Here is a 14,994-nt window from a genome sequence, read left to right as displayed (position 1 = left end):
GTTTTAGGAGGCAGACTCAAAACGCAAGGTCTCGGTATCAAAATAGTGCTTTTATTTTTACAAAAGAGTGTCACCAAAATGTGCATCGAACCAAAAAGAAGGTATTTACAAGAGTATCAAAGGAAACAGTTAACTCATCTTAACTGAAAAAAAAAATAAACTCAACAAAGTAAAAGAACACAATGTGCCCTCTCCTGCACTTGTAGCATCTTCTCTCTCTGCCACCTAAACTGAACTGAGCTTCTCCTTGCCAACTGGGAGAAGAAGACCGAATCCACCTGGATTCAACCAAACAGCAGGGAAGATCCCCCTTTCCTCTGGGAAAAGGTAAGAATTCACATTAATCATTTTCACTCATCAAACATTAGGCAATGAACTCATCCTTTTCACACACATCTTTGATATCAGATACTCAAGACAATCTTAACACTTAAACATTTCCCACTCCATAATACCAATACTCTCCCTGTAAATGGTATTACCTTCTGACATCACTGATGAGGTCATCAAGGTTATAAAAGCAGGTAGTACAGCACTTCCTCCTTTTGCCACTTGACCACAAGGTCAGTATGAAGTTGACTTGAACTAATACTAAATTTAACTTTAACAATACTTGTCTGTGTATGATTTTATCCAGCAAAATTGATGTAAATAATCTATAAACTTGTAAAATGCAAACTCAAACAAACCCGGGATAGAATGTGCCTGCATATTACAGAAGCCAGATGGAATACTGGATCAAACAAATGCTACACAAGCATGCTAACTCAAATGAAAATAAAATGTAAAGGGACAAATGGTGTGTTCTCACCCACTTTGTCACACTTTCCGGATGCACTGTACTCTTGTCTTCCCTGATTGTAAGACAAGATGGCGGGACAACATGCATAGGTTAGTCGCTCAGATAAGGGCATGAGAACTGCTATTTTTAGAAACATGTTGAGAATCCAACTTAATTGCCAAATGATTTCTTACAAAGGGGGCTTAGCCAGCTGCAGCATACAACTTAAAAGTAGATTGGGGTAGTTTGTTATCTACCAATCAGGGGTCACGTTAACCGAATATTTTCCGTCATTGACTGTTTTTTTTTTAAACTGTGACGGAAAAATCTGAAGGCCATCCGTCATTTTGACAGATTGCAATTCACACCCCTGACCACTTGGTGGCGAGTGAGGTTATTAATTGGCTCTTGTCTCTAATCGCAGTTTTTGTTCCAAACATCGCAGAACTTTTGTCAATGCACGATTTCCTGGTACACCGATTACACTGACGCACACGTCAGAGTTCGGCTAACCATATACATATATACATAGACGCCTCACTGAGCACTGGACCGACCGCCAATGTCGCCGCCATATTGGAGGAGGCAGCTCTGTCCCGCAAACCAATACGAGTCAATGGAATGGACTTTATTAAGCATCTTCTATAAAGTACTATAAGCATTTACACATTCACACACAAACGTATAAATTCAGGGAACTGATAGGAACCAAAAAGAGCGTCTGTGACATTAACTACTCAGAATATTACAGACATTGTTTTTGGTTCCTATCGGTTTCCTGAATATATACATTCGTGTGTGAATGCGTAAATGAGAGGCATTAGTTTACAGCACTTTGTAGAAAACGCATAATAAAGTTCACTCCATTGGCCCTTAAAGGCCTAGCTCCATCGTATCTTAAAGACCTTATTGTACCATATCATCCCAGCAGATCACTTCGGTCTGAAAGTGCAGGCCTACTTGTGGTTCCTAGAATTTCAAAAAGTAGAATGGGAGGTAGAGCTTTCAGCTATCAGGCTCCTCTCCTGTGGAACCAGCTCCCTCTCTATTTTTAAGGTCAGGCTTAAGACTTTCCTTTTTGATCAGTCTTATAGTTAGGGCTGGACTAAACCATCCCTTAGTTATGCTGCTATAGGCCTAGGCTGCTGGGGGACGATGCACCAAACACATGTCCTCCTTCTTTCTTCTCTCTCCTCTCTCGCATCCTCCACTTTCTTTTCTCTGGCACAGAGCTCTTGCCCTCTAATTTCCTATCTACTACTAGTCATACAATTCTGTGCTATTACTATGTAGAATGTTTACTGCTGTGTGTGTCCCACCCCCCTTCCCCCCCCCCCCTTCCCCCCCCTTCCCCCCTCTTCTTGTGAGTATCTCTGGCCTGGAGTGGTGTGTTTCCTGTGGAGCTCTATACTACATCTGTTGTCGCGGTCTCATCAGCCTGCCCAGTCTTCATGGAATCCTGCAGTTATCCACTCCTACCTGAATGAACAATTCTCCAACCTGCCTATGATTCCTCTTACATTTTCAAACTGTCATGTAACATCATCAGTTTGTATCATAAGATTCCACATGTACACTTTAGTCAGATATGTGTATCTATGACAGATGTATGTTTATCTTGCTGTTCTCTTCTCTCTTTGCTGTTCTCTTCTCTCTTTCTTCTGTCTGTACCCGGCTGGCCTTAGGCAGATGGGTCCCTCCATATGAGCTGGGTTCTGCTCGAGGTTTCTTCCTGTTAAAAGGGAGTTTTTCCTTGACACCGTCGCCTTCAGGCTTGCTCTGGGGGTTTCAGGCCGGGTTTTTGTAAAGCGTCTTGAGACGATTTGTATTGTTTTTGACGCTATATAAATAAAATTGAATTGAATTGAATTGAATTATTGGTCCACGGAACAGAGCTGCCTCCTCCAATATGGCGGCGACGTTGACGTAACGCAACAACGGGCCAACCCGCTCAATGAGGCGTCTATGTATATATGTCTGTGCGGCTAACCATAGACATATATACAATATATATGTACATATTTATATTTATGCGCCTACGGCTACCAGAATCGAGAAATCGGATGAAAGCACGTTGCTAGGACTGATGGAAAGCAAATTTTATTTAAAAAAATTACCTGATGGAAGCCTTGATAAAAGCGGGCGTTTGTACAAATTGTGCAAAAGAAAAAAGTTTGCATACCACCGAAGCACTTCAACCCTACGGTGTCATCTAAGAGCTGTTAGCCTAGCAGTCCAGGTCCGAGTACGGACAAGATGTGTCGGCAGCCCAAACTTCTTTTTTTTTTTAACCATTTAAAGTCAATACTGTTCTGAAAAAGAACTTAAAGTTATTGAAATTTAAATGTTATTGAATAAGTCATTATTATCATTTTAAAAAATTAAAGTGACAGGTAAAAATAGATTATGACAGGATTTTTATGACCCTGTCAGTCAAAATAGATGATATAGATACACAACTTTATTGATCCTTTGGGAGGTTCCCGCAGGGAAATTGACATTGTCAGTTATTATGAGCTTCAGATCATGAGCCTTTCCAGGGCTTTATACATTTTGCTTATATTTTTCTTGTGTGTATTAGGTTGATCTTAATTTCATCCATCCAAAGATGTGGTGTATGGAGGTGTAGTCTTTATTTTATGGAAAGTTTGGATAATGTCTACCTCACGGAGAGTTGTCTTCAATTGACTGGACATGGTAAAGGAGTTTTTCTTTACCATGGAAAGGATCCTGCGATGATCTTGTTTCCTGTGGTCATCTATGTTGGTCTATACTGCTAAACAAACTTTTTTTTCCTTGGGGTGTAATGGAACTGTTTATTCGGCTGCTCTTACTTTTTCTTTCTAATGACAGAATTGTTTTGGCTCCTAAAGTATGGTCTGTTTCACCTGCACCGAGAGCCCCAACAGCTACCCAGGAGTTGTCTCAGTGTCACATTATGCAATAGATGTTAGTAGTTATGTGATGAAGTAATATAAATATACCACCAAACAAGCAAATCTACAGTATATTATCACTTGCTTTTTTGTTTTAAGTAGATCTTAAATCTACTTAAAACAACAATTTTACACTACCCTACCTTTTGGCCAGATGTGCTGCCTGTTTGGCAGCAGAGGCATTAACCAGTAGTGACACATTTGAAATGCCTCCAGCCTGGAAGCAATCCACAATACCCTGGTTCCTCCTAGGGCAGTAGCCAAAATCATCTCCCGTCACAACTAGCATCATTCTGGGTGGTGGCATTATTGCTGTTGTCTGTGGTGGATACAGAGGAGAAATTAACACTCATTAGGCAGAAATTCAGGAATAGATAGATGGAAATTCAGCGTCCAGTAGCTTCATCACATAAAACAGATCTGGAATAATAATTAAACTAAACTAAATAATAAAACTATATAATATATATGTGTGTGTGTGTGTGTGTGTATATATTAGGGGTGTAACAGTATTTGTATTTGTCCCGCGGTATCACGGTTCGGTGCACGCAGTCATACGGCGAATACAACTGAGTGAGTAGCCTATTTAAAAAAAAAAAAAAGTCGAGTCCTCACTTCAATCCAGGTGGCGGTAATGAGCCTGAAAGCTGGCAGCTGTCATTAGCCTACAGAAGAATTAAAACAAAGAAGAAAAGTAATTGAGAGTGTGGAGCATGGATGTACTAAGAGAAGTGTGCCATTAGAAGAGCTGCCAGCTTCATTTAAATCATCAGTGTAGGAACACTTTGGTTTCCCGGTGCAAGTGAAACCAAAGTGAGTGGTGGACCGGACAAAGACTGTCTGCCAACGATGTTTTGCGGAGGTGCGGTAAGTTGCTGTAAACACATCAAACATACTAACTCACATAAGACGTACCCCGGTACGTCTGTCACAGGTGCAAGGAAAAAAAAAAACGTGTGTGTAACAAGTTTGTTTGGTTAGTTTCTTATAATGAAGTTAGCCTAGTTGCTACCTGACTACCTCAGTTTATCCCTACAAGAAATTCTGCTTTTTCTTTTCCTCTGTATGAACAAAATGAATGAATGGTTTGTTATTTTTACTTTTATAACAGTCTATTGGTGTCTGTTCAAAATAAATGACAAAAGCTAGTTTTATACGTGTTTATACAAATTTTTTGTTGCTTTTTTCTCATTGTACCAAACCCACACCCCTAGGGTGGCATTGTATAGTGTTAAGGCCTTAGGGACAAACGACCTCCTCAACCTGTCCGTGGTGCAGGACAGAGACAGCAGCCTGTCACTGAACGAGCTTCTCTGCCTGACTATGGTGTGGTGTAGAGGGTGGTGGACATTGTTCATGATGGATAATTATTAATTATTTATGATTTGTTCAAGGTCCTTGGCTCTGCCAAGAGACGGCTCTGACCTTCTTTGTATACTGAGTCTATGTTAGTTGACAGTCCAGTTTGTAATCTAGCTGTAGACCCAGGTGTAACATATTGAAGGGTCCCTAAGGCAGTGATCCCCAACCCCGGGCCGCGGACCGGTACCGGTACCGGTACCGGGGGCCTTAAACGTCCGTTCGAGACAACAACTCTGCCGGTGTTCTGGATTAAAGTCATGGCAGAATACCCCGAGATCGCCACAACAGCATTGAAAACGCTGTTGCCATTTTCGACATCTTGTCTGTGTGAAGCAGGGTTTTCTGCAGTGACAGCAACCAAAACAAAATTACGAAGCAGACTGGACATAAGTAACACACTTCGGGTTTCATTGTTTCCCATTACCCCAAGATGGGACCATCGTGTTGCATCAAAACAAGCGCAGGGCTCCCACTGATTCAGTGCCATTGTGAGTAGCTAGTATTTTCATGCACTTTTTGTTTTTGTGGTGTGTCTTATTTTGAAGGCATGTTTTAACATTACCATAGCGACCAGAGAGCGTTGGGGCAGAGACGATGTTACTCATGTCATGTTCGGTTGTTGGTGTGACGTTATTAGGACGCTGCTAATAAAGTTGCACATGAATACACAGTGGATTTACGTTTATTATTATTATTATTTTATAGAGAAAATACTACAGTTTTTATGCCGGCCTTATCATTTTATTTTGTTTTTATCTGCTACACCTTCCGGTCCGTGAAAATATTGTCTGACATTAAACCGGTCCGTGGCGCAAAAAAGGTTGGGGGCCACTGCCCTAAGGGACATCGCAGTCTCATGCAACATCATGGACTCCCGCGAGATTGGAGTGTGTATATCAAGATGACCGAATAAACAATACAAGCACATGCCAGTGTCCATTACAGATTATTAAAAGTTTAGTTTAGCCAGTGGGCAAGATAGAAATATTACATGATGTCAGAGTAGAGGCTCAAATAATCACCTTCCGATCATAAAATGGATACTTACGGCGTTCCAGCACCCAGCATTGACTGGGATTCTTCGAAACTGCCAGAAGCATGGCACCTCTTCTCTGGAGATGATGTTAGTTTAGGTTATGCAACACACAGACTCAGGGTCTATTGTATGCTAAGCTAAACCATTCTTCCTCTAACCTGGCACCTCATAAAACATTCTTGTCACATTCCACACATACACTCAGCAAGCACGTGGTCTGAGTGTTCCTACTTGGATAGCCATCTTTGTTCAAGGCCTCAAAGCCTCAGCAGCCATTTTGACACACACACACACACACACCAATGTATAAAGTGCTCTGTAGTTGATTGTCTGTTTTTACTTTTATTCTTGTAATAAATATCTTTTACACATACCTGTTGTCTGTTTAAGCACAAGAATCAATTTTGCCAACCTCTACACTGTCAAGAACTCCAAATTCCTAAAAACCTTAACTAGTTGTTAATTTTGGTTATAGTTATTAATTATTCATTAGAGTACCAAAGTGACAATTTAGTAAATATTATGAGACTGAATTGATGAATTTGCTATCTTTTCCCTTCTCAGAAGGGTGGTGCCCCGAGGTGATCTAATGTCTTTAGATCTAATTATTTAATAATAAATAACTACTTTGGATAATTATTAATTATTTATGATAGCCAAACCCCAATATTTAGTGCCCTTAGTACACAAGCCCAACACAATACATGCACACAAAGACTCACACACACAAAAACACAAAAGCTATACACACGCTGGATGAAGATGCCACAGATAAGCAGGCAGAAGTGTTTATTGATGGGCTCACAACCGAATACACAGGAGAAAGCAATGAACAAGAGTATGCTGAAACTGGAATTGGAACATGGACTATGAAATTCAAAATAGACACTGGCACACAGATTAATGCCATCCCAGAATTCATGTTCAAAAGACTGTTGAAAGATGTCACAGAGAAACCAGCCATCCAGTGGCTCACTGCCTATAGAAGGGAACTGCTGAAATCAAGGGCACCTGCAGCCTGTTATGTAAACACATAGATTATTCCATGATGCTCAAATTCCACATAGTTGACACCAAAGCATTTTAGGAATGAGACCCCAGTCTGGGAGCCTTCTTAAGGAATACGCTGATGTTTTCCAGGGCATAGGAGAGTTCCCAAGGGAGTGCAACCTCCATGTCGACCCAAGCACCACACCAATATCCACCACACAGAGTTCCCATTGCACTATGAGACATACTGAAACGGGAACTCGACAGGATGGAGGCAAGCAACATCATAAACTAGATGGCGCCGAAGATAGTAGCCACTGTGTTTTGGTGCGCTCTACTTTGTTTTGTTTTTTTGTTTGTTAATCCTGTTTTTTGTTGTGTGAGGAACACATGCAATTAAATTCCCTGATTTAATTGCTCCATCTGGTGATATTTTGGACATACTGGTCAAAGGTGCGCTCACCTTTGCCAACGCAATACACAGGTGATGACGCAGGAGAGGAAAACGTGCTGGTGCACTAGTGCGCCTCTGTCAGTGCAGACATCGCACTTTTCCTCTCTAATGTGCGCTCACTGTGCAACAAGCTAGAAGAACTACAGCTACAGATGGGGAAAAACAGACCTTTCTACATCTTCAGTCCTCTGCTTCACCGAGATCTGGCTTAAGGACATGTTTGGACTGTACTGACTGGGACACTTTCAAGGCGGCAACAAACTGTTTGGATGAGTACACAGAAGCAGTGACATCATACATCAGCTTCTGTGAGGACTGCTTTATTCCAACACACACCAGGGTGAGTTATAACAATGACAAACTGTGGTTCACAGCCAAACTCAGGCACCTCAGATTGGAGAAGGAGAAGGCATTCAGGAGTGGAGACAGAGAGAAATTCAAAGTGTCAAAGTACAAGTTTAACAAAGCAGTGAGGGAAGCTAAACGACAGTTTGCAGCTAACGACTCGAGCTCTGTCTGGAGGGGCTTCAAGAACATCACAAACTACAAGCCCCCCCCCCCCGTTTTGAAAGACAATGGGACAGTGTAACGACCACCACCCCTCCCACCAGCACTGGTGATGTGAAACCTCACAGGCCCTCACACCAGTGCCCCCTCCTCCCCGACAACAACAATGGCCAAGGCTTCCTCACAGCCGTTGAACTCAGAGCCTTCCTCCTCCATCTCACCTCTCACCATCCTGGAGAAGGACGTGAAGAGGCTATTTGCGAGGCAGAACCCTCGCAAGGCTGCTGGACTGGAGTTGTGTGTTTCCTGTGGAGCTCCATACTACATCTGTTGTCGTGGTCTCATCAGCTTTCCAAGTCTTCATGGCCTCCTGCAGTTATCCACTCCTACCTGAATGAACAATTTTCCAACCTGTCTATGATTCCTCTTACATTTTCAAACTGTCATGTAACATCATAAGTTTGTATCATAAGATTCCACATGTCCGCTTTAGTTAGATGTATGTATCTATGACAGATATATGTTTATCTCGTTTCTCCTGCTGCTCTCTTCTATCTCTTTACTGTCTGTACCCGGCTGGCCTTAGGCAGATGGGTCCCTCCATATGAGCTAGGTTCTGCTCAAGGTTTCTTCCTGTTAAAAGGGAGTTTTTACTTGCCACCGTCGCCTTCAGGCTTGCCCTGGGGGTTTCAGGCCGGGTTTTGTAAAGCGTCTGGAGACGATTTGTATTGTTATTGACGCTATATAAATAAAATTTAATTGACCAGATGCTGTGACTCCATCCACCTTGAAGCACTGTGCTGAACAGCTCTCTTCAGTGTTCACGGATATCTTTAACATCTCACTGAAGTCATGTCACGTGCCTGCTTGCTTCAAGGCCTCCACCATCATCCCAGTCCCCAAAAAGCCAAGGACCACTGGACTCCATGACTACTGCCCTGTTGCCCTGACATCGGTTGTGATGAAGTCTTTTGAGCGCCTTGTGCTTTCACACTTTAAGGATTTAACAGACTCATTCCTGGACCCCCTGCAGTTCCCCTACAGATCAAACAGATCTGTGGATGACGCCGTCAACCTGTCCCTCCACCTCATCCTCCAGCACCTGGACTCCCCCAGATCATATGCCAGGGTCCTGTTTGTGGATTTCAGCTCGGCCTTCAACACGGTTGTTCTGTCTCTACTACAGGACAAACTCTTCCAGCTGACCGTGCCTGACTCCATCTGCAGGTGGATCACAGACTTCCTGTCTGACAGGAGGCAGCATGTGAGGAAAAACACATCTCAGACTCCCATACCATCAGCACGGTTTTCCCTCAAGGCTGTGTCCTTTCACCTCTGCTCTTCTTCCTGTACACAAACAGCTGCACCTCCAGTCACGAGTCTGTCAAGCTCCCGAAATTTGCAGATTACACCACCCTCATCGGGCTCATCTGAGATGGAGACGAGAGTGCCTACAGACTAGAGCAGGGGTCAGCAAGCTTTTTGGCTGAGAGAGCACTGAATACAACTAAATGCGTGTATTTTTTGACCAACAATTTTAGAGTATAATAAGTCTCTTTCTTTTTAAAAACGTTATACTGAAGCTTATCGATAATAAAATACCTATTACCATTAATGCGACTTCTGGTGCTGCTTGGTTTTGCTGAGGGCTTTGTAGTCTGGTTGATACGTGGTGAGGTTAAGCTTCATGCAGGCGCCGATTCTTCCATCTGATTATAGGTTGGTCTTGATGTTTTTTAGATGTGAGAACGACTGCTCACATGCATACATAGAGCCAAACATGGTCAATACAGCAATACTCACACACTGCAGTGTGTGGTATGTGACAGGAAGCTTGTTCCAAGTTTTGACAATCAGCTAGTCTGCGTGTTGAAGTTTTTTCATTTCTGTCCACCTGTGTTTGCTCACCAGCTCTCCACTTGCTGTGCACGCATCTTTAAATTCTCTGTTTTTCAAAGTGTAGTAAGCGACCTGTTTCAATATCCACGATAAAGAGTTCCAACTTGTTTTCAATGCAAACACTGCTTGTTGAAGGGATACGACTGTATTTCCAGTGCCTTGCATTTTCACATTGAGCTGGTTCAGATGTTCAGTCATGTCCACGAGATTGTAAAACTTCAGGAGCCACTCAGTGTTAGCTAGCTCAGGATGCTCTTTCATTTCAAGAAAAGTCCAGATTTCGCTCAGGCAAGCCACAAAAGGGCTGAGAACCTTCCCTCTTGACAACCAACGCACATTGCTCAGCAAAACCTGACCAGAATAATTATTCCCAACGTCATCCAACAGTGTCATTTGGCGATCATTTAAAGCTCAGGCAACAATGAAGTTGACCACCTGAATGACCAGCGACATCACCTTACCAAGCTGCTTGCCACACATTCAAACACAAAGCGCTTCCTGATGTAGAATGCAATGAAAACTTAGCATGGGTCTATTTTCATGTTGATGAAGAAGCGCTACAAATCCTATGTTTTTCCCCACCATACACGGAGCACAATCAGTACACACCGAAATAAGCTTATCCATTGGTAGATTTTTTTCTTTAGTGAACTCAATGAAAGACTTGAATAAATCCTCCCCTATTGTTGACCCTTTCATTGGCAAAACAGCAAGACTTTCCTCACGCAGTGTGTCACCGGCAGCATACCTTGCAATCACACTGAAGTGGGATAAATGGCTTACGTCTGTTGACTCATCCAAAGCGAGGGAAAAGTATGGCGCTGCATTTATGTCCTTCACTTGTGTCTCCTCCATTTGATTTGCCATCATTATGGTACGATTGTGAACAGTTTTTGCTGACAGAGGCATGTCTTTTGTTCATTTGATTATCTTGTCTTTGTCCGAAAAGTCGTCAAAAAGTTCATTGGCCACATCAAGCATGAATGTTTTGGCATACTCGCCATCTGTGAATGGCTTTCCATTCCTCACTATTGCTGAGGAACCAGCAAAGCTAGCCGAATTTCAGTCACCTTGTCTGGTCCATACACGGAGTTGCTGCTGACTAGCTTGCACTCTGCACAGTAGCTCTTGGCATGCCTTCTTCCTGCTGTCCTCCGCTGGATATTTCGATGCAGGTGTAGCATGGCGTGTGTCGAAGTGCCGCTTTATATTTGACCGTTTCATCGATTAAATTTTATCATTGCATATTAGACACACCGCTGAACCTACTCTCTCCACAAAGGCGAATTCTTCTGTCCATTCGTGCTGAAATGTACGGTACTCCTCAGCTTTTTTTCTTTTCGCCATCTTCTTTGTCAAAATGGTTTGCTCTGTATAAATTAGCTAGCTGACTATTTAATTAAAAGAAGGGAAGTTTACTTCTTGACCTCACAACGACCCGTGTAGGCTACCAGAAATAAAATAAATGGATGGATTAAAATGTATGAGAATGTTTAATATTTTGAACCTTTTTAACACTGATTTATTTTTATTTTTTTACTTTAAAATACTGCGGTCAAGTGAGCCATCATTCACAGAAAGCGAGTCAAGCCAGCCGCAGTCGGATTTTCGTGTTTGTCACTATTTTTCTTCACAGTAAAATCACTTGAAATGTTGTACAATAATAAAGAGGGACGAAAACCGAAGTTTTATTGTTTGAATCAAAAACCACTGAATAAAGATTAATATAAAGATTTTTTTTTGTTGCATTTTGCATTTCGCATTTCGCATTTTGCATTTCACACTTTGGCCTGTCCCGACACGGTAAGTAAACAAATAGACACGCAATAAAAACCCAGCTTGACTTGCTTTCTGCGAACGACGGCTCACTTGACCGCAGTTTTACACTGTCAACGGAATTATTTATTACATATCATGTTAAGAAATGTCAGCTAAGATTTATCTGCAAGCCAGATGCAGTCATCAAAAGAGCCACATCTGGCTCGCTAGCCATAGGTTGCCGACCCCTGGACTAGAGACTGACCGCCTGATGACTTGGTGCAGCCGCTACAACCTGGAGCCAAAGCAAATTCCTTGTATGTACAAACATGCTTGGCAATAAAGTCCTTAAGTCCTGATTCTGATTCTGATCATCTGTAGAGTGACTTAGCCCACAAAATGGGTCAATGCTCTTGTAGCCATGGAAAAGCCCCAGACAGGAAAGCTGAGAGTCTGCCTGGACTCCAGAGACCTCAAAAAGGCAATCCAAAGATCACACTACCCCTTACCCACCTTAGAAGACGTCACCACCAAGCTGGCTGGAGCACGCTACTTCAGGGTACTCGATGCCAGGTCTGGCTATTGGGCCATAAAATTGAACACTGAGTCATCCCTGTTAACAATGATTAACACCCCTTTTGGCAGATATAGGTTCCTAAGGCTGCCTTTTGAAATCAATCCAGCCCAGGATGTGTTCCAGAGGCGGATTGACGAGACATATGAAGGCCTCAGTGACCTAGCTGCCATAGTCGATGACGTCCTGGTCTTCGGGAGATCAAAGCGCGGGACCGAAAGACCATGCTGAGAAGCACCAGAAGGGTGACGTTAAATCCTGACAAATGCCAAACACGTGTGTCAGAGGTCAGCTACTTTGGACACACGCTCTCAGGTGAAGGCGTCAAACCAGACCCACAAAAGGTTAAGGCAATCCAGGAAATGCAGCCACCCAAATCCGGGGGTGGCTGTGGCTCAGTAGGTAGAGCGGGTTGCCCACGAACCAAGTCACTCAACGGCACTGCGTGCAGATTGAAAAGGAACTGTACACGTGTTTTGTCTGAAAATACTATGTTAAAAGTTATTTGGAGCACAGGGTCAAAATAAGTAACAATGTGATGAGGATTTTTGTATATAACATTGTTGACTCCTAACAAAAATAAAATGAAAAGGAACTGTACACAGTACTTTTCGGGTGCAAGAGTTTCATGAGTACATGTATTTGCGCATAGTTACTGTAGAATCTGATCACAAACCTTTGTAACCAGTTTTTCTGTGGATTGGTTCCAGAGGATGATTCTGCAGCTCCAAAAGTACAACATTCACATCATCCACCGCCCGGGGAAAGACATACCAGTGGTTGACACCCTGCCCTGCAAGTCCATCAAGCACCAGGACAGCAGCCTGAAAGAAAGCATGGAAGCACAGTGCATGACACTAGGAGAAACTGGGTGCATGAATGTGTGTGTGCTTGTGTGAGCGAATGGGTAGATGCGTCTGTAACTGTAAAGTGCAGAAAGAGCTGAGATTCCAAGTGGATGCTTTGAAATCCACTTGGTGTCATGCTTCAGGATGGATGGCCAATTGCATATGCATCCAAGTCACTCAACAGCACTGAAGAAAACTAAGTGCAGATTGAAAAGGAACTGTACACAACTAGAAACGTGGAACCCCCCGTGAATACCAAAGCTGACTTGTACCTTCATAAGATCTGTACACAAAGTGGAAATAGGGAGGCCGAGGACTAGTGAGCATCAAGGCCAATATCTAGGATGAAACATCAAAAATCCAAGAGTACATCAGAAAAATGGCCACAAAGGATGAACTGCTAAGTGAATGTCTCAGGCAACAGAAACCTGATAAGAGTGCAGAGGAAGAGGAGCAGACACCTGGAGGGACAAGCCCCTACATGGCATGTACCACCGCCACATTGAAGAAGTGGCTGATATCGAGAAGACCTACCAATGGCTGGAAAAGGCTGGACTCAGAGACAGCACAGAGGCACTGATCATGGCAGCACAAGAACAGGCCCTAGGTACAAGAGCCATATAGGCCAAGATCTACAAGAGTAGATCAGACCCAAAATGCAGACTATGCAAAGATGCCCCTGAGACGGTCCAGCAAATAGTAGCAAGGTGTAAGATGCTAGCCGGGTCAGCGTACATGGAGAGACACAACCAAGTGGCTGGAATAGTGTACAGGAACATCTGTACCCAGTATGGAATAGAAGTGAGAACAACAGGGCCAAGGTGCTGTGGGACTTCAGTTTCCACACTGATAAACACGTCCTGGCTAACCAACCAGACAGAGTAGTAGAAGACAAAGAGCAGAAGACAAAGAGCAGAAGAAGGCGGTGGTGATAGATGTGGCGATACCAGCAGACGCCAACATCAGAAAGAAGGAACACGAAAAGGTTGAAAAGTACCAAGGGTTGAAAGAACAGCTGGAACAGATGTGGAAGGTCAAAGTGAGCGTGGTCCCCGTGGTAGTAGGAGCACTCATAGTGACCCTCAAACTGGGGGAGTGGCTCCAACAGATCCCAGGAACAACATCAGAAGCCTCAGTTCAGAAGAGCGCAGTCCTAAGAACAGCTAAGATACTGCACAGAACAGATCCCTGGTAGAGGACCCGAGCTTGAGGATGACCCAAGATGGGGGTTAACACAGATACCACCCCAAGAGGATGAGAGGGACGTTTGTTTGTTTCTTTGTTTTTTTTTATAACTTCACTTACCATTTGCAGAAGAAGAAGAAGCTTTATTGACATTGAACAAGAATACAATGAAATTCCGTTTGGCAGCATCTCGTCTTGTAGCAGCTACATGTCACAATGCATAGAAACAATAAAAGTAATATACACTCCAAAAAAAAAAGTTGCCACTCATTGGACCGCCTTTAGCTTTGATTACAGCACACATTCTCTGTAGCATTGTATCGATAAGCTTTTGCAATGTCACAAGATTTATTTCCATCCAGTGCTGCATTAATTTTCCACCAAGATCTTGTATTGATGATTGGAGAGTCTGACCACTGTGCAAAGCCTTCTCCAGCACATCCAAAAGATTCTCAGTGGGTTAAGGTCTGGTCTGGTGGTGGCCAATCCATGTGTGAAATGATGTCTCATGTTCCCTGAACCACTCTTTCACAATTTGAGCCTGATGAATCCTTGCATTGTCACCTTGGAATATGCCTATATTACATAGGAATAATATACACCTGGTCATTCAGTATATTCAGGTAGTCAGCTGACCTCATTCTTTGGGCACATAATGTTGCTG

The 14,994-nt window shown here is 43.0% G+C and overlaps 1 protein-coding gene across 3 annotated transcripts in view; it reads right to left on the bottom strand.

Moving 5' to 3' along the window:
- The window catches only part of ydjc (YdjC chitooligosaccharide deacetylase homolog), a 103,635-nt gene that overhangs the window by 71,338 nt on the left and 17,303 nt on the right, over positions 1-14,994 (bottom strand). For 2 of the 3 annotated variants that reach the window (XM_084552150.1, XM_084552152.1), the window contains exons 2-3: positions 4,333-4,382; positions 3,861-4,036 (exon numbers count right to left, since the gene is read on the bottom strand). In XM_084552150.1, coding sequence (XP_084408276.1) covers positions 3,861-4,024 — 164 coding nt within the window. In that variant the 5' untranslated portion in view covers positions 4,025-4,036; positions 4,333-4,382. The remainder of the gene's footprint in view (positions 1-3,860; positions 4,037-4,332; positions 4,383-14,994) is intronic. The other variant, XM_084552151.1, reaches the window with a different exon arrangement.

This window comes from Chelon labrosus (genome assembly GCF_963514085.1).
Source record: "Chelon labrosus genome assembly, chromosome: 9".
Classification (NCBI taxonomy): Eukaryota; Metazoa; Chordata; class Actinopteri; order Mugiliformes; family Mugilidae; genus Chelon; species Chelon labrosus.
This window is presented reverse-complemented; position numbering and strand designations above follow the sequence as displayed.